This window comes from Agelaius phoeniceus (genome assembly GCF_051311805.1).
Source record: "Agelaius phoeniceus isolate bAgePho1 chromosome W unlocalized genomic scaffold, bAgePho1.hap1 SUPER_W_unloc_2, whole genome shotgun sequence".
NCBI classification, from domain to species: Eukaryota; Metazoa; Chordata; class Aves; order Passeriformes; family Icteridae; genus Agelaius; species Agelaius phoeniceus.
In genome coordinates this window covers 1,321,709-1,346,427 of record NW_027509867.1, presented here as the reverse complement: position 1 = coordinate 1,346,427, position 24,719 = coordinate 1,321,709, and the positions used below count along the sequence as shown (strand labels likewise).

The window sequence follows — 24,719 nt, the reverse complement described above, 5'->3', positions numbered from 1 at the left end:
TCACAGAGTCTGGATCAAAAGGGAAACACCAAGTACCTTCAAATAACTGAAGTACCCTGAAGTATTAATGAGCCCCACTGAGTGTTGTTACTGACAAAGCCTCTCCAGGGACTCATTACAGCAGATAATTGGGGGCTGTGACTGCACAAACCTCTCAGAGACTCCAAGGCAAAAGCCAAACCCAAAGTCCTTTGAAAAACCTGCAGTCCCTGCGGGGAGCATGAAGGAGCCCCCAGGGCCATTGCTGAGCAAGGCTCCCCAGGGACTCCTTGCAGCAGATCCTTGAGGCCACTGGGATGTGGGCTAGGGGGGGATGCTGAGGGCAGCACAAGGGGCTGCCAGTGCCCAGCCTGGCTGGGGCTGTGCCAGGAGGCCCCAGGGCCTCAGGACAAGGTGTCTCCTCCCAGCCCTTGCTGGCACAGACCCTGCTGTGCCCCAGGACACCCAGACTTGGCTTCTCTCTGTCCCCACCTGTCATCACTGCCTGCAGTTCTCTGCCCTGCCTGGGGCCTGGGGACACTTGCTCAATTGTGTCCCTCAGTGGGAGCCATTAAAAGTCCAGGAAAGTTTGGAGTTGGATTCTGCCTTGGAGTTCTGCAGAGGTTTCTTCAGCTCCCTCTCAGGGACTGATGTTCAGGGCCTGAGCACAAAGCCCCAGAGGCTGATTAAAGTCCTTGTGCTGTGTCTGTGCTGCTGAGCTGTGCTGGGCTCCTGGCACAGAGGCAGCTCCTGGTGACCAAGAAGAGCTTCAAAAGCACATTTCTCTGGATGAGCAGCTCTTGTGCCAGCCCAGCAGGGCTGGGGCACTGCCTGCAGCCAGCCCGGGCACAGCCCAGAGGCACAGAGAGCTTCAATCAGTCAGGGCTGGGAAGGGGCTGAGAAGTGCCTGGGGCACAATCACTGCCAGCCCTTGGCACAGGAACCTCTGGCTGCAGGACAGTGCAGCTGCAGCTCCTGGAGCCATCTCCTCAAGCTGGAACATGCCAATGCCTGCAGAGCCTGTGAGTACAACTCTGGGTATTTCTGGTGCAGAGGAGGTGAAATGCTCATGGAGCTCTGACATGCTGAGGGGTTCTGATCAGTCATACAATATTTCCAGGGCAGGGGTTTTGTTCAAAATGAGGAAATTTCCTAAGACTAGGTATTCAGTTTACTACTATTGGAGAATGGCAGGGAGGAGTGGATACATATTAAAGGTTAATTCTGAATTATGAATTTTGACAAGTGCCTGAGACATCTGAACTGTTACTTTTAGTGACCAATAGGTTCACAGGAGATCCCTAATGTGCTTTCAGCCACTCTGCCCATGGACAGCAGCAGCATCGCCTTTGCTGGAGCCATCAGGCTCAGTCTGAGCTGTCCTTTCTCCAGGCTGCAAACAGAACCTGCCCCCAGCCAGTGCCCTGCAAACAGGCAGGGTTCTGTAGGGCCAAGGAGAGTGCACAGAGATTTGGGGTCTGTGAGTGCTGGCAGGGAGAGATCAGGCACAGGGAAACACCTGCAGGAGGGAAATCTGCAGGAAGCAGAGAAGATCAGGCAATGAGAGAAAACAAACCGCAGCAATGCTGTGGCAGGGAGAGTTTAGAGATGCCCACAGGAGCCCCTGCAGTGCAGCCCCTCCCTCTGAACAAGCCCCCTCCCTCCTGTTCCCCAGCCAAGCCTCTGCCCTAAGCCTGGGAGTTCCTGATATCTAAGAATAGGAGAGACATAGGGGGAGCTTAAAAAGAAAACCCTGGAACTCTTAAACACCAAAGGCTGTCTGTGTCTTCCAGGGGAGGGTGTATGGGAAAAGGCTTTGATTTTGGTTACAGGAATCTCCTCTAACTCTTCACTGTCCTTTCTCCATGAAAGGTGCCCATGTGCAGCCCCAGCAAATGTCCAACAGCAGCTGCATCAGGCACTTCCTCCTGCTGGCATTGGCAGACACGCGGCAGCTGCAGCTCCTGCACTTCTGCCTCTTGCTGGGCATCTCCCTGGCTGCCCTCCTGGGCAACGGCCTCATCATCAGCGCCGTAGCCTGCGGCCACCACCTGCACACGCCCATGTTCTTCTTCCTGCTCAACCTGGCCCTCGCTGACCTGGGCTCCATCTGCACCACTGTCCCCAAAGCCATGCACAATTCCCTCTGGGACACCAGCACCATCTCCTACACTGGATGTGCTGCTCAGCTCTTTTTCTTTCTGTTCTTCCTTGGATCAGAGTATTATCTCCTGACCGTGATGTGCTACGACCGCTACGTGTCCATCTGCAAACCCCTGCACTACGGGACCCTCCTGGGCAGCAGAGCTTGTGCCCACATGGCAGCAGCTGCCTGGGCCAGTGCCTTTCTCAATGCTCTCATGCACACAGCCAATACATTTTCCCTGCCCCTGTGCCATGGCAATGCCCTGGGCCAGTTCTTCTGTGAAATCCCACAGATCCTCAAGCTCTCCTGCTCACACTCCTACCTCAGGGAACTCGGGCTTCTTTCTGTTAGTATCTATTTAGCACTTGGTTGTTTCATGTTCATTGCTTTCTCCTATGTACAGATCTTCAGGGCTGTGCTGAGGATCCCCTCTGAGCAGGGACGGCACAAAGCCTTTTCCACCTGCCTCCCTCACCTGGCTGTGGTCTCCCTCTTTGTCAGCACTGCCATGTTTGCTCACCTGAAGCCCCCCTCCATCTCCTCCCCATCCCTGGATCTGGCCCTGTCAGTTCTGTATTCGGTGGTGCCTCCAGCCCTGAACCCCCTCATCTACAGCCTGAGGAACCAGGAGCTCAAGGCTGCAGTGTGGACACTGATGACTGGATGGTTTCAGAAACATTAAACTGCTGGCCAATTTCTGCATATCACTTGTAATAAAATTCATCTTTCATACTTCTTGTTGGTTTCATTTTGGAATTTCTTTTTATTTTTTTTACTTTTTTCATATTATCTACAAATAAATGTCATTGTTTGTGCCATTTCTCATTTTGTTTCTCTCCACCTTCCCTGTAGCCACAGACTGTGTCAATGAGGGGTTGTGCTTTTGGTGGCTTTAAATGAACTAAAGGAACTCCCAGCAGAGTTTTCTGCAGAGATGCCCTTTAGTTTCCTTCTCGGGAGCTGCAGCAGCAATGTCTGTGTGCAGAGCTGGGGCAGATCAGTTCTGGCACAGCAGCTCCTGTGGCCACACCATTCCTGCTCCTGCTGGCCACACCATTCCTGAGCCAGGCCAGGAGCCATTGGCCTTCTTGGCCACCTGGGCACACTGCTGCCTCATGTCCAGCCTGCTGTCCATCAGTCCCTGCAGGTCCCTTTCTGCCTGGCTGCTCTCCAGCCACTCTGTCCCCAGCCTGCAGCACTTGGGCCAAATAGCAGGGCCTGGCACTTGGATTTGTTAAACCTCACCTTGTTGGATTCATCCTCTCGGTCCAGCCTATCAAGGTCCCTGTGCAGACCACTCCTATATTCTCTCAGATCAAAACTCACATCCAGCTTGCTGACATCTGCAAAGAAGTCCTTGGTTCCAAGGGGCCCCTCAGTGTCACAACGGCCTCTTGGATACACCAGGCCTTGCACTGTCACACTGGTCTCCTTGGTTCCATGGGGCTTCACAGTGTCACAATGTTCTCGTTGGTCCTGCAGTTTCACAGTGGACTCCTTGGTTCCATGGGGCCCCAGGGTGTCACAATGGCCCCATGGCCACATGAGGTCCCACACTGTCACCATCGTCTCTGTGGTTCCACAAGTCCCCTCAGTGTCACAATGGACTCCTTGTTTCCACAAGGCCACACAGTGTCACAGCATTATTCCAGATCCCTTGAGGCCCCATCGTGTCACAGTGGCCCCTTGGTTACACAGGATCCTGCAGTGTCACAATGTCCCCTTGGTGCCATGAGGCCCCGCAGTGTCAGAACGGCCCCTTGGTTCCACTGGGCCCTGTAGTCTCCCAATGGTCTCCTTGGTTTTGCAGTGTCAAAATGGTGAAACCCCTTGGTTACACAAGGCCCTGCAGTGTCACAATGGCCTCTGTGGTTCCACAAGGGCCCAGAGTGTCACGGGGCACTCCCTGGGTCCATTTGGCCCCACAGCACCACAATGGAGCCCTGGTTCTGTGGGGCTGCACGGTGTCACCATGGTCCTCTTAGTTCCAGGAGGCCCTGCAGTGTCACAATGGCCCCAGAGTGTCCCAATCATCACAGAATGACAGAATCAAATAGGCTGGAAAAGACCTTTGGGATCATCAAGTCCAACCAATGCCCTAATACTGCCTTGTCACCCAGACCATGCCACTGAGTGCCACTGGAGAGGGACAGTGACTCTGCCACCTCCCCCCTGGCCAGCCCATTCCAGTTCCCACTCACCCTTTCTGTGAAGAACTCCTTCCTATTGTCCAGCCTGAGCCTCCCCTGGTGCAGCTTAAGGCTGGGTCTTCTTGTCCTGCCCTCCAGCAGATCCACACTCACACCCAGCTTGGTGCCATCTGCAGTTTGTGAATGCTGGACTCGATCCCCTCACCCAGACCATCAGTGAAGATATTAAACAGGACTGGGCCCAGCACAGATCCCTGGGGACAGCACCAGTGCCTGGACACCAGCTGGGTGCAGCACCATCCCCACCACTCTCTGGGCCCAGCCTCCAGCCAGCTCTTAAATCTCCCAGCCAGGAGGGAACCTGCCCAAGCCGTGGGCTGCAGCTTTTCCAGGGAATGCTGTCAGAGACAGAGTCAAAGGCTCTGCTGGAGTCCAGGCACACAACATCCACAGCCTTTCCCCCATCCACAGGTGGGTCACCTGGGCATAAAAGGAGACCAGGTTGGTCAGGCAGGACCTGCCAGCCCTAAATCCACGCTGGCTGGCTCTGATCCCTGGGCCATCCTGTGCGTGCCCTGGGATGGCACTCAAGGTGATCTGTTCCATAACCTTGCCGGGCACCCAGATCAGGCTGACAGGCATGGAGTTCCCCAACTCCTCCTTCCAGCCCTTCCTGGGGATGGGCTCACACTGGCACCTCCAGTGCTCTGGGCCCTCCCTGCTGAGCCAGGACTGATGGTAAATGATGGAGAGCAGCTTGGGGAGCTCATCCACAGCTCCCTCATCCCCCTAGGATGGATCCCATCTGATCCCATACACCTGTGAGCATCTGAGTGGCTCAGCAGGTCCCCAGCTGCTTCCTCCTGGATTCCAGGGAGCTGTTCTGCCCCCTGTGCCCATCTACCAGCTCAGGAGAACACTTGTCCTGAGGACAACCTGTACTAATATTGAAAATTGACACAAGATGTTAATTACCTTATCCTTTTCCTTATCTTTAATTACTATATTCTCCACTGTATCCAAAAAAGAGTAGAGGTTCTTCTTCTCCCTCCTTTTCTTATAAATTTTTTTTAAAACATTTATTATTTCTTTACAGAAGCCTCCAGGTTAAGTTCTAATTGAGCTTTCATCTCTTTCCTTTTGTTTCCGCTTAACCGAATGACATCCTTAAACACTTCCTGAGTTTCTGGTCCTTTTTTCCCTGAGTTCCCAGAAAAGCTCCATGGACAGCCAGGAAAATAATTTGCCTCACTAGCTCATCTTTTGCCACACTGGGACAGGCAGCCCCTTTCCCCTCTAGATTACTTTCTTGAAATGTGTCCATCCTTCCTGGACCCCTTTGTTTTTAAGGGTGTTTCCCTTAAAATAATCAGTACCTGATTTGGTACTCTCCAAATCAGCATCCTAAATAGGCCAAAGTCTGCCCTTCCTAATTTCAGTGTAGAAGTTTTGTTGCTGCCCCTCCTTTTTTCACAGAACATTGAAAACTTGATTATTTCATGGTCACTGTGCCCCAGGCAGCCTCTGAGCCCCACATCTGCCACCAGCCCTTCTCTGTTTGTGAAAAGCAGCAGACAGAGCTTTCCTTGGCAGTGGGAGTGTTACCAAAAATTCGGTAAGACAGAAAACTCCTTAACACCACTAAGAAGCAGCATTCTTTATTCAGCTGGATGCAGGGGGGAGAGCTCCTCCCAAAGCCCTGCGGGCTGAGTACAGGAAAGTTTCTGTTTATTTTCTGTATTTTGCTCACATATTCATTGATTGTCCTGGACTAAACACACATATGATAATCATTTCCCCAAAATCATTGACATATTTCCCCTCCCCTTTACCCATGTGTTCTTCTGTCCTGGGGGTCTCTCTGGTGGTCCCTGGAGAACAAGCTCAAGGTATAAGCTCAGCTGGTGGAAACAATTGATCATCTGGTAACATGAGGTCACAGAGTGGGATATGACATGTGGGGTATATGAGGTCATGGAGATGCTATGACATCATAGGCCATATCTGTGACACCACACGGCAGAGTTCTGACATCACAGAGCAGACTATGACATCAGAGATTTGGCTGTGACATCAGAGACCAGCTGTGTGACATTAGAGAATGGGCTGTGACATCCCAGAGGGGCTGTGTGACATCCCAGAGGGGCTGTGTGACATCCCAGCAGGGCTGTGTCAGGTCACTGGGTTGGTCACTCTGCCCCAGCTCCCCCTCACAGTTTCTCCCAACAAGTCCAATGCTGTCCATGCCCAGCGGGGTCCCTGTCCCCCGAGATCCCCCCGGCCCACCTGGAGCCACAGCCTCCACCAAAGGATGTTCCACAGGATCCACCCCAGAGCCTGACATGGGCACAAGGGGCCAGGGCTGTGTGACCAGGACATCAAGGACAGGGATTCTCCAGGTCACTGTGGCCTGGCTTGGGTTGCCCAGGGCAGGAAAGATGTCTGGCAGCTGGAGCAGGGTCTGGGAAGGGCCTCCAAGGTGGGGCTGGAGCCCCTGGGCTGTGAGCAGCGGCTGAGGGAGCTGGGCTTGTCCAGCCCAGAGCAGGGAAGGCTGAGGGGCTCCTCATCCCAGCCTGGCAGTGCCAGCGAGGAGGGGATGGAGAACACAGAGCCAGGCTCTTCACCGGGGGCCTGGTGGGAGACAAAAGCCAATGGGTGGAAGGGGAAAGAGGGGAGATCAGCCAGGACAGGAGGAGATGAAATGAGTCAGGCTGGTTTCAGCATTTCCTCAGCACCAAAAGCAGCCTGACCTCCCTTCTCCATCCACCACTGACAGCTTTGCAAATCAGGAGTTGTTGGAGCTGTTTTGCCCCCACTCCAGGATGAGCATCCTGATACAAGGACCTAATTGTGTTTATATCTATCACAGAGTCATGTTTGTCAAAAACGACTTTTAGTATGGAAATCCCTTGTGGATGGTGGAACTCATCAGATGCTGCTGGGACGTTGCACATAGCTCAGGGAAGAGCGTGATTGTTATTAAATTGTGTCCTGTTCAAATGTGATCTCTAGGCCATGAAGAGAAACTTGTGCCTCTGAGTCTCACCAGTTCCTGAACCCCAAAGGACACAAACCGGATGAGTTGTGGTTCCTGCTCCAGTGGTGGCACTTGGGCATCCCTCCATAGCCAGAGCAGAGCTCCCTTGTCCCAGAGAGTCCCTGGCAGTGTAGGGATGAAGGAAACAGGACAGGCTGTGGGGATCAGGGGCAGAGCCAGGGAGAAGAATGACTTTTGCATTGGATGGAGCTGTGCCTTCCCTTGGCTTTGTTGGCTGACAAGACATGAACATCCCTCTGTGTCTCGGGCAGCTCCTTCTGCAAGGAAAGCAGGTGGGAGCTGGAGCCAAGGAGCTGAAAGCTGCAGGTGCAGCCTGGGCTGGAGGGAGCTGAGATTTGCACAAGGCTGCTCTGAGTGCCAGGGCTTGGATGGGGGAAATGGTGGGGTGGGGGTAGGGACAGAGTCTGATTGATTGTCAGCCATGAAGGGTCTTGATTCTCAAATCTATTCAAACTGCATGAGGAAGTACCTGGATTCAGTGTCAATCAGAGATTGCACATATCAATGAATTAACGGGAAAAAAAAACTAAACAGGACCTAAAAAATCTTTTCTCGCTGTCTTTTTAATACCATGTATTAAGTTTGAATGCACTATTGAGATCTACTTAACCACAAAGAATTTGAAAATTAAAATCAAATGATTCCCAGAGGCTTGGCTTGTTCAGGTGTTCTGAATGTTAATGAGCCCTGGGACACTGAATTCCTGCACTCAAGAGCTGAAGGCTGAACAAGCCTCTGGAGCAGGGAAATTCAGCAGCAGCCTCCAAGTTGCTGAGGATGTCAGCAGCCCCCAGTGAGGCCATCCCTGCCCAGAGACCGTGGGGGAATGGGCAGACAAGGAGAGCGTCCCTGGGGCTGGGGCAGCACAACTCAGAGGCACCAGCGGCTCCAGCTGGGCAATGGAGTGTGGAATGTGGCTGGGAAAGCCCTGCCTGGGCTGGGCCAAGCAGCACAGACAAGCCCTGACCCACATCCCACAAACAACTCTCTCAAGGAGACATTTAAAAGGAATTACAATTGTTTGTGTACTCTGAGTTGGATGTGCTGGAGAAATACCAACAAGAGATTCTCAGGAGCTGAAAAGAACAAAACAGACTTTACTGACAACTTTAGAAAATCAGAGAAACGTTGGCAAAAGGTTTTATTATATCCTTGTGGTGGTTTTGGTTTGTTAATTTAAGATTTTTCTAATTTTGAGATTTCTTAATGTATTGATGAGTGTCGTGGGTTAAAGTGTTGGTTATTTATGTATTTATTTTGTTGTAAGAGGATTAGGAGTAAAGTAATGTAGACTTAAAATTTTAAAAGTATATAAAGAAAATTTTATTAAAAGTAAAAAAAAGAAAAAAGAAGTAAGAATTAAAATAAACTCTTTAGAACACTTTTTTTCTTTACAACTTTTTTTTTACTGACAATGGAAAGAAAGTAAACTAAAATTTTCTAGTTCATTTACTAATTCTAGAATAGCCTTTTTTTTAGTTTATTTAGGGAGAGAAGTTTTTGTTTTTAAGGTTATGGAGTTTTTTTATGAGAGAAAAAACTTGGTTTTTTTGCTTCTTAGTTTTATCATGGATAACAATTGTCTGGGGAACTTTGTTCTTGTGAAATTGTTTTATTGCTACAAGCTTTTTTACTGCTTGTTGATGGGCCATGATGACTTATAATGTATAGTTTTAAAGATGAGTTCTTTAAAGGTAAAGGTTTTTATTATTTACGTCTAAATTTATTTTTATCTCTGGGAATAGAGATCTCCTCTTGGGGGTATTGGATTACCTTTTTTTTTAGGTTTAAAATTTTGGCAAATTTCAGTTATTTTAACATTTGTTTATTTTAGTATGCAGGTTTTTGTTTGATATTAATTATTTTTTTTAAATTGTTTATTGTGTTATAATGAAAAAGAGTTCTTTCTTTATAGTTTATAAGAGGATTTTAGTTTTAAGATTAAGGTATTTTTTCTTTTGTATTTGGGGTTTAATTTCTCCTTTACTGACTTTGATGCTTTTATGTTGGTTTTTTATATGCTTGTATTTTGTTTTTCTTTTACTTCAGGCAGGATTGAAGTATTGAAAGGATTAACACCTGACCTGCTGGTAACTTGTGGTGGAAGTTGTGGTTGGGTTGTGTTAGGATTGGTTTTATGGTTGATTTTGGGTTTCTTTTGTGTTTAATTTTAGTTGTAGGGTTATTTTGTGTGGGTTGTAGGTTGTAGGAGTTTTTAGTTTCAATTGTGTTGGGGAGAGAGGACTTCATGTTGAGATTTTAATAGCTGTGGCTGGCTTTGTTCTGGTTGGGGTTTTGTAGCCTCTTCTGTTTTCCTGTTTGGGAGTTGTTGGGGTTTGGTTTGGTCAGAATGGGGCCAATGGGGAGGGGGCGGCCTGGAGAGGGGGGAAGGGGCTCAGCCCATGGCAGGGTTGCTTGGTTTGGTTTGGTTTGGTTTGGTTTGGTTTGGTTGAGATGGGGGCCGGGGTCAGGGCCTCTGCTTCTTTGATGACTGGAAAAGAAAGGAGATTCCTGGGTTTTTTCATAATTAACATTTGTGTTTCACAGAGGCGTGTTCAGTATCTCAGTGGTTTAACAGATTGTCAGTGACACAAAAAGTTTTGTATTACTTTTTAAAATTCTTCTCATGTCAAATTACAACAGATACTCAGTCAACAAAAAACACTTCGCAAAGCATTGACTTGGCCCATTCAACTTCACAAACTCTAAGCCTGTTCAATTTTAAGTTACTCAAAATTTGCAGGTGCAGAGAAACAGAAGAAAAAGACACAGAAAGTGAGAAAGACAAAAAAGATACAGAGGAGCACACACAGAGCTACCAACTCCTGGATTCCAGCAATGTTCTCTGATGGAAATTCCAAGAGGATGCAGGGTCAAGATGTGTGCTTGCCTTGTGGTCAGCCTTCAATACCCCTTGGTCTCCCTGGGCCCTTCCCCCAGGTGGGGCTTGGGCTCATTTGGTCCCTCAGGAGCTGGGCTGGGGCTGCAGAGGTGGCTGTGGAGCATTGCCTGTGCTGTGCCAGGGACTGGCAGCCACTGCTGGGCTGGGATAGAGGCTCTGGGGGGATTGGGGTTCCAGGGCAGGGCAGGGCTGGGCTTCCAGGGCAGGGCAAGGCTGGACCTGCCCCTTCCTCCTCCACACATGAAATGTTTCAAGCCAACAATCTCCTCCAGTCTGTCACAACAGGGAATGTTGGAGGTGGAACCCCAATTCTGGCCATGGGCACCTGGCCGAGAAGGACAGTTCCTTTCCATAGGAAGGAAAGCCCAGAGCCTCAGTGTTTGGAAGGCAGGTGAGAGCCTCACCAGGCCAAGGCTATCCAGACTTGTCAGGAATGGCAGATTTTATCTGGGAGCAGTCTTTGGATATAGGGAATTTTGGAGGTGGAATCCCCATCTTGGCCATGGGTTCCTGGAGAAGCAGGACAGTTCTTTCCCATAGGAAGGGGAGCATGGAGTCTTCCCCAGTGTTTTGGGGACACATGAGAGGTGACCCTTGTGAAACCATTGCCAGCCAGACTTGTTCTGGCAATATTCCTATTGGAACAATCCCTGGATATAAGGAAATTTGGAGGTGAAATCCCAATTCTGGTCATGGGTGCTGGGAGAAGAAGGACAGTTCTTTTCCATAGGAAGGAAAGTACAGAGCTGTTGTTGTTCTATTTCTAGAGTCACATACAGTTGTTATCAGATTTCTAAACTCCCATACCTCCTTGGTGTGTTCTCACAGCTGCAGATCTTCACAGCACAGGCTCCTTTTTTCTGCATGTTGCTCTTTCTTAGTTCAGGGCTCCTTCAAGGCCCTCCCTAACTGGCTAACCCACCCCTTTTATCCCAGTTAACTTCATTAGCCATAGCTGCGGCCCAATGAAGGACATGGCAGCTGCAGCCCATCAAGGACAACCGGGACCTACTGGGGCAAAGCCTATATACAGATATTCAAGTACAATACTTCTATTTTGCTAGGACTCAAAGGCAACCTCTACTATACAGAGCCCCATTGTTTCAGCAGCAGATGAGAAGAGACCCTCAACATGCCAAGGTCAGCTGGACCAGTCAGGTGGCCCCTGGGGGGCCAAACAAGCCAGACCTGTTCAGTGTTCCATTGGTTTTTTGGGACCCCATAGTGTCACAATGATGCCTTGGATCCATGAGGCCCCACAGTGCCCTAATGGTGACTTGTTTCCATGGGGTCCCACAGTGTCACAATGGCCCCTAGGTTCCAGAAGGCCCTGCAGTGTTACAATGGTCCCAACAATTCCATGGGGCCTTGCAGTGTCACAATGGACCTTTGGTTCCATGCAGCCCTGCGGTGTCACAAAGGCCACTTGGTTTCACGAGGCCCCACAGTATCACAATGGTCCTCTTGGTTCTGCGGGGGCACCCAGTGTCTCAATTGTCTCACTGGTTCCATGAGGTCTCCACAGTGTCACAATGGTCCCTTGGTCTCTCAGGGCCCCACAGTGTCACAATGGTCCCTTAGTTCCATGGGCCCTGTGCTGCTGCATTCCCCCCTCCCCTTCTCAGGCCACCCTGCCAGATGAGAAATGCTCCTTAGGGCTTGGCCTTGGCCAACAGCCCCTGGGCTCAGCTCCTCTGCAGCTCATCACAAACACTGTCTGCTCCAGGCACTGCTGCTGCCCAACCAGCTCCTGCTTTCTGGAGGAGCAGCCCTGGGAACTGCTTTTGTTCCCTCAGTGGCACAACATCCCTGTTCTCACACTGCCAAAGAAAGCTGTTGGTGCCAAGTGTGGCCAGGATGAGCCATTGCTGGGACTGAAGCCCCTCCCTTGGGGCCCTGCAAACAGCGCTCCAAAAGGAGCCCTTGGAGCTCTCCTGGGCCAGCGACTCCCTCTGAGTGGGGCCTCTCCCAGCCGGGAACTCTCCCGTTTGCTGCACTTGGGGATCCCCAACAACGACGGAGCCTGGGCCGATCCCCCCACTCCTCCAGGCTCAACCCTTCACCCGCTGGGGAGATGCCAAAGGATCCACAGGGAGCATTTCCTGCCCTCAGGGGAATTTCTCCCAGGTGCCTTGCACTGACTCTTTGTGTCTGTGTGCACACAGGAGTGCCTGTGCTGGGGAAATGTGGCAGAAATGCTGCTCTCTGAGGGGTTTGAGTGCCTTGGAAAGCTGAATCAGTGAGGCCTCTAAGTGAGGTTACATCATGAGGAATAAGTTAAATGGTGTTAAAAGCTTTTTTTGCTAAGTAAAGTTTAATATGTTATAATCTAAGTTGAATATTGTTTCATTTTTTTTTCCACCATTAAATCATTAAGTCATAGGTTGTGAGTTAGGTTAAGTACTGTTAAGTGCTGTTCGTTTGCTAAATTGTGAAGTTGAAGGGATCAGTTAAGGTTAAGGTCTGAGTTAAGTCCTGTTAAGTGTGAGGCCTGTTAAGCTTTTTAGCCGTATTCCTTTTATCCTTGCCCTCACTCTCCATGTGTAACACACACACAGGGACAGTTCTCGGCTCATTTCTGGTTCGATTGCTTGGATTTGGTTTGGTTTTGCTGTTGCTTTGTTTCCTTGGTGTGCCTGAAGTGTCCACTCAGGAGCACAGTGACTCTTGCCAAGGAACTTTGTGCTGCTGTCCCTTAATATTAAATCTGATTTTTGCTGATCCCTTGCTGGGGATTTTTTCAGCTCTCTCAAGGCCTCATTGGTACCAGGGTGAAGGAGTCCTGGCCCAGGCTCTGGCCCTGGGGGACACGGGGACGCTGCCGGGGGGTCCCTGTCCCCCTGTGCCACCCCCAGGGCCCCGGCCCCCCGTCCCTGTGTCAGGCTCTGGGGTCGATCTCGTGGAACATCCTCTGGGGGAGGCTGCGGCGCCGGGGGCGGGGGGACCCGGGGGGACAGGGGACCCCGCTGTGCACGAGCAGGGTTGGACTGCTCTGGGGGGAACTGTGAGGGGGCCGGGGCAGAGTGACCTCCCCAGTGACCTCACACAGCCCCTGGGATGTCACACAGCCCCTGTGATGTCACACAACCCCTGTGATGTCACCCACCTCTTTTGCGATGTCACACAGCCCCTCTGGTGTCACAGAGCCATCTCTGTGATGTCACCCTGGAATGTAATGCAGCTGCAATGTGATGGCTCAGAAGTCTCTGTGATCTCAGAAAGTCACCCTGTGATGTCAGTGTGTTCTGTGATGTCACAGCCTGCTCCATGATGTTACACAGCCACCCAGTGTTGTCACAACACGCTCTCTGATGTCACCGAGCCACTCTCTTGACGGCAGGATCTGCTCTATGGCCTCACTCCCTGCTCTATGATGTCACAGCCAGCTCTGTGATGTCACAACCCCCTCAGTGATGCCACAAAACCCTCTCCGTGATGTCATACTGCCACTCTGTAATGTCACACCACACACTTTGACCTCACAGCCCCCTCAATGATGTCACACAGCCATGCCATGGTGTCACAGCCTGCTCTGTGATGTTACACAGTTCCCTTTATGATCCTGTAGCTGCTCAGTGACCTCACACAACAAACTCTGTGATGTCATAGCCCAATCTGTGACCTCACACAGCCCACTCTGGGCTGTCACACTGCCCCTTGATGACATCACAGCTGCTCTGTGCCTCCATGACACAGCCACAGAGGAGCTGCTGTTACACAGCCCCCTCTGGGACATGCCACAGCCCCTGCCAGTGCTGAGCCCCTGGGAGCTCTGTCTGTGCCCTGCTGGTGTCCCTGAGGGGCCCTGGCAGTGCCCCAGCCCTGCTGGGCTGTGCACAGGAGCTGCTCCTGGCCAGAGCTGTCTCTCTGCAGCTCTGCTGCCCTTGCCAGGAGCTGCCTCTGGGCCAGGAGCCCGGCCCAGCTCAGCAGCACAGACACAGCACAAGGACTGTAATGACCCTCTGGGCCTTTGGTGCTCTTTGTGTCTGCCATGGCCAAAGTGCTGCCCAAGTTGGCTCTGTCAGGGCTGTCTTGCAGCTGCTGCCCATCCCTGTGCCCTGTGCAGCCCAGGCTGTCCTACGGTGTCCCTGCCCTGCGCCTCTGTCCCTGCAGGCTGTCGGCATCCCCCGGGCTGCCCCACCTGGCTGGCCCCTTCCTTTGCTGACAGCTCTGCCTCCTGCCTGCCCCTGCCTGCCCACACAAAGCTTTGGGCTCAATACCAAAAGGGTTAATTCCATTTTTACTGTGCCTGTGAACTTTCAGCACAGGAACAAGGCATGCAGGGGCTGCTTTCCCAGCAAGGATGGCTGGAAGACAAGAAGACATCTGGCTCAAGAATGTAGTGGCAGAAAAAAGAAGGACTGAAACTGGGAACTTGGGGTGGGTTTTATGGTAATGGGTAAATTGTGATACACATTTAGCAACGCTGGTAGAATTACATGTCCACATAAGATTGGGGCTATCCCTCACTAGACCTCAGGCCTGAATAAATGATACCCTCTTAAATAGGAAATTAGTGTTAAGGAGCCTTATTCTGATATTTTAGAGACTTGGTGATGGCAAGGCCTTACAGAACAAGGAGTCAGCTGTGAGACTGTGCAAACTCATGGAACAAAGGGTCCATTGTGACTCTGCAGAACCCCATGGAACCAAAATCCATTTTGGTGCATTGGGGCTACATTGAACCAATTGTGATACACCACATTGTGATACTGCCGATCCAAGGACACCATTGTGACCCTGAGAAACCTCTTGGAACCAAGGGGCCATTCTGACTCATCAAGGCCTTGCGGAATCATGGGTCCATTGTGACACTGCAGAACCAAGGAGATGCTGTTGGCTGTGTGAAAGCTCATGGAACCAGAAATCCATTGTGACACAGCAAGGCCTTATGGAACCAAGGGTCCCTTGTTAAACTCTGTGGCCTCATGGAATCATGAGCCATTGTGACACAGCATGGCCACATGGACCCAAGGGGCCACTGTGACACTGCAGATCCAAGGAGACCATTGTGACTGAGGAACCTCATGGAACCAAGAGTTCATTGTTACACTGTGGGGGCCTGGGGAACCAAGGCGAGCACAGTGACATTGCAGGGCCTCAATGGACACTATTCTGATACTTTGGGACCCACTGGAACCAAGGGGCCATAACAGCGTGGCAGGGCCTCATGGAACCAATGGGACTGCAGTGAACCCTGGGGGTCTCCATGGGATGAAGGGTCCAAGGAACCAAGGATACCATTGTGACACTCTGGGGCATCATGGAACCAAAGGGCCATTGAGACACTTCAGAGCCTTGTGGAGCCAAGGGGACCACAATGACACAGTGGGGCTCAGTGAAACCAATGGTCCGTTGTGACACCGCAAGGCCTTATGGAATCATGGAGACTATTGTGACACCAAAGGCTTCACTGAACCAAGGGGCCATTGTGACACTACAAGGCCTCATGGAAGCAAGGAATCATTGTGACACTATGGAGTGTTGGCAGGTCAAGGGGCAGTTGTCACACTGTGTGGCACCATTGAACCATGGAGACCATTATGACACTACAGGACCCACTGGAACCTAGGGGCCATTGTGACACTGCAGGGCCTTGTATAACCAAGGCAACCACTGTGACACTGCAAGGTCTCATGGGAGCAAGGGGCCACTGTGACACTGTGGGTCCCCATGGAACCAAGGGGCCATTGTGATCCTGGGGACCCCAATAGAACCAAGGGGCCATTTTGAGACTCTGTGACCTCATGGAACCAAAGGGCCATTGTGGCATTGCGCAGACCCATGGAAACAAAGAAACCACTGTGACACTGCAAGGCCTCATGGAAGCAAGGGGCCACTGTGCCACTGTGGAGCCAAGGAGACCATTGTTATATCACTGGGCCTCATGGAAACAAAGATCTGTTGTGATCCTACAGAGCCTCATGGAACCAAGGGGCCATTGTGATGCTGCAGGGCCCCAAGGATCCAAGAACATGGAACAGGTCTGGCTGGCTGGGCCTCCTGGGGGCTGCCTGACTGGTCCAGATGACCTTGGCATGTTGAGGATCACTTCTCATCAGCCCCTGAAACCCTGGAGTTGTGTGCTTTCCTTCCTGTGGGAAAGAACTGTCCTTCTCCTCCAGGGGTTCATGGCCGAAATTGGGATTCCTCCTCCAGATCTGATTATATCCAAAGACTATTCCTGTATGAAACCTGCCAGGACAGAAAACTCAGGCTGGCCTTGGCCTCACCTTCTTGGGGGCCAACTCTCATCTGCCTTCAAAACACCAGGGGACCTGTGCTTTTATTCCCATTAGAAAAAACATCTTTAATGTCCAGGCATCCATGGCCAAACCTGAGAATCCACCTCCAAAATTCTTTATGTCCAAGGATAGCTCCCAGACAAAAGCTGCCAGGACTGTCCAGATTCCCTTGGCTTCCTGAGGGCAAGCATTCATCTGCCTTTGAAGAACTGGGGCTCTGTACTGTGATGGTGTTCACAGGGGTTTTCAGGTGAAGGAAGAGACGAGAATGTTGACTCCATGTTCAGAAGGCTTGATTTATTATTTTATGATATACATTACAATAAAACTATACTAAAAAGCATAGAAGGAAAGTTTCATCTCAGAAGGCTAGAATAAGAATAGAACAGAATGAATAATAATGGTTTGTCTCTCGGACAGAGAGTCCAAGCTAACTGGGCTGTGGTTGGCCATTAATTGTAAACACCCAAGATGGGCCAATCACAGATGCACCTGTTGCATTCCACAGCAGCAGATAACCATTGTTTACATTTTGTTGCTGAAGCCTCTAAGCTTCTCAGCAGGAAAAAATCCTAATGAAAGGATTTTCATAAAACGATGTCTGCAACACCGTACTTCCCTTTCTTATGGAAAAGAACTGTCCTTCTCGTACAGATGCCCATAGACAAAAGTGGGGTTTGGCCTCCCAAATTCTGTCTCTCCAAGGATTCTTCCCTAACAACAAGTCTGGCTGGCCTTGGCCCCCTTGGAGCTGCCTCTAATCAGCCTTTGAAACATTGGGGCTCCAGCCTTTCCTTCGTATGGAGAACTGTCATTCCAGTCCAGGAACCCGTGGCTGAAATGGAATTCCACCCCCAAAACTCCCCATATATCCAAGGGTTGTTTTCAGACAAAAGCTGCAAGGACAGACAGGTCTGGCTGCCTTGGCCTCTGGTGACTGCTTCTCATCTGCCTTCAAACCCTGGGGTTCTTTTCCTTCTTATAGAAAAGAACTGTCCCTCTTGTCCAGGTGCTCTTGGCCTCAAGTGCTTGACCACTCTATAGGGACACAGGAACTCTGTGCTCAGTGGAGTGGAGACTGAGGACATCAGAGGAGAGCCCTGGGAGGTATTGAAGGGTAGTTTCAGAGAGGGTGGATCCTTTTGACATAGTAGGGAACAGCGAGAGAAAGAAAGAATTAATGGAAAGGGCAGCTGGGGAAGGCCAGACTGGACATGACAAGAAAGGAATTTCCCTGCCAGGGCAGGGCTGTGGTGCAGCACGTCCCCCAGGAGGAGCCTGGAGCAGCCCAAGGCTTTGTGTGGGCAGGCAGAGGCAGGCAGGAGGCAGAGCTGTCAGCAAAGGAAGGGGCCAGCCAGGTGGGGCAGCCAGGGGATGCCCACAGCCTGCAGGGACAGAGGCTCAGGTTTGCTCAGAACCAGAGACACCTTTGCCTTGTTTGTCCCCACCTGGCATCACTGCCACCAGTGTTCTGCTCTACCTGGAACCCGGGGATGCTTTCTCAGGTGTGTCCCTGACAGGGATCTCTTCAAAGTACAAGAAACTTCAGTGTTTCAATGTAACTGAGTTCTTGAGGGTTCTGTGACATCACTGAGGGGATTGTGACATCACAGAGCTGGCTGTGACATCACAGAGTAGGATGTGAGGCCATAGAGCAGACTCTGCCATCAGAGAATGTGGCTCTGTGGCATCAGAGAGGGGGTTGTGACATCACGGGGTGGCTGTGTAACATCAAAGAGCACGCTGTGACATCACAGAACAGACAGTGACATGACATAGTGACTTTTTGACATCTCAGCATCTTCTGTGACATCACAGAACAGCTGTATTACACCACAGTGTGACATCATAGAGTTGGCTCTGTGATGTCACAGGGAGCTGTGTGACATCGCAAAGGGACTGTGTGACATCACAGGGGCTGTGTGACATCACAGGGGCTGTGGGAGGTCACTGGGGAGGTCACTCTGCCCTGGCCCCCTCACAGTTCCCCCCAGAGCAGTCCAACCCTGCTCGTGCACAGTGGGGTCCCCTGTCCCCCCGGGTCCCTCCGCCCCCGGCGCCGCAGCCTCCCCCAGAGGATGTTCCACGAGATCGACCCCAGACCCTGACACGGGGACGGGGGGCCAGGGCCCTGGGGGTGGCACAGGGGGACAGGGACCCCCCGGCAGCGTCCCCATGTCCCCCAGGGCCAGAGCCTGGGCCAGGACTCCTTCACCCTGGTACCAACGAGGCCTTGAGAGCGCTGAAAAAATCCCCAGCAAGGGATCAGCAAAAATCAGATTTAATATTAGGGGACAGCAGCACAAAGTTCCTTGGCAAGAGTCACTGTGCTCCTGAGTGGACACTTCAGGCACACCAAGGAAACAAAGCAACAGCAAAACCAAACCAAATCCAAGCAATCGAACCAGAAATGAGCCGAGAACTGTCCCTGTGTGTGTGTGTGTGTGACACAAGGACAGTGAGGGCAAGGATAAAAGGAATACAGGCCACAAGCTTAACAGAGCTCAAACTTAACAGGACTTAACTTCTACCTTAACCTTGACTGATCCCTTCAACTTCACAATTTAGCAAAAGAACAGCACTTTACTGTATTTAAGCGAACTTAAAACCTATGACTTTGCAATTTAACAGAGGAATAACATTTAACAGTAATCAACTCCGCTTATAACTTATATTAAACAACTTAGCAAAAGAACAACTCTTAACAGCATTTAACTTCACTTAGACCTTGTGATTTAACCTTACTTACAGGCCTGACTGACTCAGCTATCCAGGGCACACAAACCCCTCAGAGAGCAGCATTTCTGCCACATTTCCCCAGCACAGGCACTCCTGTGTGCACACAGACACAAAGAGTCAGTGCAAGGCACCTGCGAGAAATTCCCCTGAGGGCAGGAAATGCTCCCTGTGGATCCTTTGGCATCTCCCCAGCGGGTGAAGGGTTGAGCCTGGAGGAGTGGGGGGATCGGCCCAGGCTCCGTCGTTGTTGGGGATCCCCAAGTGCAGCAAACGGGAGAGTTCCCGGCTGGGAGAGGCCCCACTCAGAGGGAGTCGCTGGCCCAGGAGAGCTCCAAGGGCTCCTTTTGGAGCGCTGTTTGCAGGGCCCCAAGGGAGGGGCTTCAGTCCCAGCAATGGCTCATCCTGGCCACACTTGGCAGCAACAGCTTTCTTTGGCAGGGTGAGAACAGGGATGTTGTGCCACTGAGGGAACAAAAGCAGTTCCCAGGGCTGCTCCTCCAGAAAGCAGGAGCTGGTTGGGCAGCAGCAGTGCCTGGAGCAGACAGTGTTTGTGATGAGCTGCAGAGGAGCTGAGCCCAGGGGCTGTTGGCCAAGTTCGAGCCCCAAAGAGCATTTCTCATCTGGCAGGGTGGCCTGAGAAGGGGAGGGGGGAATGCAGCAGCACAGGGCCCATGGAACTAAGGGACCATTGTGACACTGTGGGGCCCTGTGACACCAAGGGACCATTGTGACACTGTGGGGCCCTGTGAGACCAAGGGGCCATTGTGACACTGTAGGGCCTCATGGAACCAGTGAGACCATTGTGACCCTAGGGGTCCCCGCAGAACCAAGACGACCATTGTGATACTGTGGGACCTCCTGAAACCAAGAGGCCTTTGGGACACTGCAGGGCTGCATAGAACCAAAGCTCCATTGTGACATTGTGGGGCCTCGTGTCATCATTGGTCCATTGTGACACTGTGGAGCCAAAGGAGACCATTGTGACACTGCAAACCCCCAGGGTCCAAGGTCCATTGTGACATTGCAGGGCTCATGGAATAGAGGAGTCATGTGACACTGTGGGGCCTGGGGAACTACTGAGACCATTGTGACACTGCAAGGCCCCATGGAATCCTTGGGACCATTGTGACACTGCAGGGCCTTCTGGAACCTAGGAGCCATTGTGACACTGTGGCACCCTATGGAACCAAGTCACCATTAGGGCACTGTGGGGCCTCATGGATCCAAGGCATCATTGTGACACTATGGGGTCCAAGAAAACCAATGGAACACAGAACAGGTCTGGCTGGTTTGGCCCCCCAGGGGCCACCTGACTGGTCCAGCTGACCTTGGCATGTTGAGGCTCTCTTCTCATCTGCTGCTGAAACACTGGGGCTCTGTGCTTTCCTTCCTATGGAAAAGAACTGTCCTTCTTGTCCTGGCGCCCATGGCCAGAATTGGGATTTCACCTCCAAATTTCCTTATATCCAGGGATTGTTCCCATAGGAATATTGCCAGAACAAGTCTGGCTGGCAATGGTTTCACAAGGGTCACATCTCATCTGTCCCTAAAACACTGGGGAAGATTCCATGCTCTCCTTCCTACGGGAAAGAACTGTCCACCTTCTCCAGGAACCCATGGGTGAGATTGGGCTTCCACCTCCAAATTCCCTATATCCAAAGACTGCTCCCAGACAAAATCTGCCATTCCTGGCAAGTCTGAATGGCCTTGCCCTACTGAGGCTCTCTCCTGCCTTCCAAACACTGGGGCTCTGTGCTTTCCTTCCTATGGAAAAGAACTGCCCTTCTCAGCCAGGTGCCCATGGCCAGAAATGGGGTTCCACCTCCAACATTGCCTGTTGTGACAGAATGGAGGAGATTGTTGGCTGGAAACATTTCATGTGTGGGGGAGGAAGGGGCAGGTCCAGCCTTGCCCTGCCCTGGAAGCCCAGCCCTGCCCTGCCCTGGAACCCCAATCCCCCCAGAGCCTCTATCCCAGCCCAGCAGTGGCTGCCAGTCCCTGGCACAGCACAGGCAATGCTCCACAGCCACCTCTGCAGCCCCAGCCCAGCTCCTGAGGGACCAAATGAGCCCAAGCCCCACCTGGGGGAAGGGCCCAGGGAGACCAAGGGGTATTGAAGGCTGAGCACAAGGCAAGCACACATCTTGACCCTACCTCCTCTTGGAATTTCCATCTGAACACTGCTGGAATCCAGGAGTTGGTAGCTGTGTGTATGTCGGGATCGTTAGCTTGTCAGAGTGACCCCGAGAAAAGTTTGAAAGTCTCTTTTCCCAGCCTGGCGCTTGAAGAAGGAGTCAGAGCTCTTCATTTCTTGGTCTCAAGGTTGTTTATTTTACCTTATCTATACAAAATTTTCTTCTGCCCTGCTGAGGTCAGATCAGCAGGACAGTCCGAGGCATTCTGCCTGCCCCCGGGGTGGTGTTCTGTCTTTATACTAAAAACTACGTGTACAATGTTTACAATTACTTTCCAATTCCTATCACCTATGTTAGACAGTGAGCTTCTACTCGAAACCAATCTCTAAGTGCCAACATCACAGCAGAAGATGGAGGCCAAGAAGAAGAAGGAGAAAATACCCAGTTCCAAGTTCCCTCCATGTTGCCTCCTGGACCCCCATACCAAAAACCCTAAAATCTACTTTTCCACCCCATGATAACTTCACTAATATTCTACTTAATCTGTTGTGGCTTGCTGATTTTCATACAAGGTTGGTAATTTGCTCCACGGGTCATAATCAAAACCACAGGTGTTTGGGGCTCTGTGCCACGGTCTCTGAGACCCCTGGCAGGGGTCTTGGCTGCTCAGGACAGCCAGAGGGATGTCCTGGGTCCTGACATGTGTGCACTTCTCTAAATTATATTTTCTCTCTTTCTGTGTCTAGTTCTATATACGTCCTCTTGGACACTTTGTTTAACTTAAAATTGAACAGGCTTAGAGTTTGTGAAGTGGAATGGGCCAAGATAATGCTTTGATAAATGTTTTTTGTTGATTGAATGTCATATTAAAACTTTTGCCAAAGCTTCTCTGATTTTCTGAAGTTCCAAGTAAAGTTCCTGTTTTGTTGTTTTGAGCTCCTAAAAATCTCTTATTGATATTTCTTAGTGCATCTAACTTAGAGTACACAAACAACTGTAAATTCCTTTTAAATGTCTCCTTGCGAGCATTTTTTAGTGGATGTGAGTCAGGGCTTGTGTGTCCTGCTTGGCCCAGCCCAGGCAGGGCTTTCCCAGCCACATTCCACACTCCATTGCCCAGCTGGAGCCACTGGTGCCTCTGAGTTGTGCTGCCCCAGCCCCAGGGACGCTCTCCTTGTCTGCCCATTCCCCCACGGTCTCTGGGCAGGGATGGCCTCACTGGGGGCTGCTGACATCCTCAGCAACTTGGAGGCTGCTGCTGAATTTCCCTGCTCCAGAGGCTTGTTCAGCCTTCAGCTCTTCAGTGCAGGGATTCAGTGTCCCAGGGCTCATTGACATTCAGAACACCTTAACAAGCCAAGCCTCAGGGAATCATTTGATTTAATTTTCCAAATCACTTGTTAGCCTTCAGCTCTTCAGTACAGGGATTCAGTGTCCCATGGCTCATTAACATTCTGTCATGGTTTGACACTGGCACAATGCCAGTGCCCCCATGAGGATACCCTCTCCCTGGTTTCTGCTGTGAGATGTGACCAGGAATGAGCAAAGCGGGCTTCCACTTGGAAATGAAGAAAACAAAACTTTATTAACTATGCTACAACTATAGATAAAAAGGAACACACACAGGAAAATGAAAACCTTACAAGTACATTTCCTCCTCCCTCCACCAAATTCCCAACATAATACATCTATTCCCCAAATCACCAACTCTTGGTCCAACACCACCCTTCAGACAATCAATCCTCAGTTCATCAAGAGGAGAGGAGTCCTTCTTGTACCATGGGCTTCCCCTAGAAACACAGCTGAAGCCTCGTGTGTTTCTGTGTCACTCGTGGCACTGCCCGGAGTCCATCTGCAGTTGTGACCTCTTCCTTTCATGTCCAGTGCTCTCACCACTGAACACGGACCAGAGCTGCTTCTAGGGTTGTCTTTTTAAGGATGCTCTGTCCCGATCCAAAAAAGGCACAGTCTCTCCTTTGGGACACCTGTCCCCACAATCTCTCCTTTGGGACACCTGTCCCCCCCATATTTTTTCACCCCCTGGGGCCGAGGGGCACCAACACTGAACCCTCTTGGTTCTGAGGCCATTGCCTCCTCCTAGATGCAGTCTCTGTATCACAAGGAACATGGTTCTGTCCATGGCTGTACAAAAAGAGTCCAGAGTCCAGCAAAAGCCACTCCATCATCTCTTCCCACTAGGATTCTTCTCTATTCTTCTACTATCTCTCACTTGCCCAGACCTCTCTCACACTTGCACATTTCCTTCTTCCATTTCCCACTCTATCTCTCTTCTAGGGGAGGTCAATGTTCTGTAAAGTTCTCATTCTCCAAAAAGGGGTTAAAAGCTCCTACAAGCGGCTGGCTGAACCCCCCCTTCTTCTCCGTCCCAGCCGTGCTGCCGGCACAGGCCCATGTTTATTCAGTTTCAAGGTTACAGTCCCACGCAGCGGTTCTGCTTCTCTTTCTCTCTCTCTCTGTGTCTCTCAGGGGGGGCTGCCCGATGGCTCCCGGTGTCTCTCTCTCTCTTCCACCCTTCCACCCCCGGGCTCAGGCCTACCTTACCCGGCCACATGGCTTTTCCCCTCCCCCTGCCCAGCCAGCAGCTGGGCTGGGCCGGGGCAGAGACCCGAACTCTTTCCCGCTGGAAACCCAGGAGAGCCTCCCAGGGGAGAGCTCTGCTTTTAACCCCGTGTTCTCAGAGGCGGATCCATGTCCTAAATGGCCAGGTTAAATGCCAATATTAAAGCCTGAATATCCATTGGCCCAAAACACAGCATCCCAAAAAACACATTTCCTGTCAAACCACCACATGGAGATAATTACAAACTGGCCAGAAGGTGAGAACTTTGGTCTGACTGATGAAGAGGAACAAGAACCAGTGACACGGGCTGAAGAGGCTCCTCCATATAACCAACTGCCCCCAGAGGAAACGCGCTACGCTCTTTTTACTGACGGTTCCTGTCGCATCATAGGGATGAACCGGAAGTGGAAAGCAGCCGTATGGAGCCCCACACGACAGGTCGCAGAGGCCACTGAAGGAGAAGGTGGATCAAGTCAACTTGCAGAACTCAAAGCTGTTCAGCTGGCCCTGGACATTGTAGAAATAGAGAAGTGGCCGAAGCTCTACCTCTACACTGATTCATGGATGGTAGCCAATGCTCTGTGGGGATGGCTGGAGAGGTGGAATGAGTCCAACTGGCAGCGTAGAGGAAAACCAATTTGGGCTGCTGAAGAGTGGAAAGACATTGCTACCAGGGTAGGGAGGCATCCTGTGAAGGTCCACCATGTAGATGCCCATGTCCCCAAGAGCAGAGCCAATGAGGAACACCAAAACAATGAGCAGGTAGACCAGGCAGCAAAGATAG

At 51.2% G+C, this 24,719-nt stretch overlaps 2 protein-coding genes across 2 annotated transcripts in view; one reads left to right on the top strand and one right to left on the bottom strand.

Moving 5' to 3' along the window:
* Positions 1 to 24,719, bottom strand: part of LOC143692629 (uncharacterized) — a 331,852-nt gene that overhangs the window by 84,312 nt on the left and 222,821 nt on the right. The window lies entirely within an intron of this gene.
* Positions 1,875 to 2,807, top strand: LOC143692564 (olfactory receptor 14J1-like). Its single transcript, XM_077172811.1, has one exon. The coding sequence runs from the start codon at positions 1,875 to 1,877 to the stop codon at positions 2,805 to 2,807; it is 933 nt and encodes a 310-aa protein (XP_077028926.1).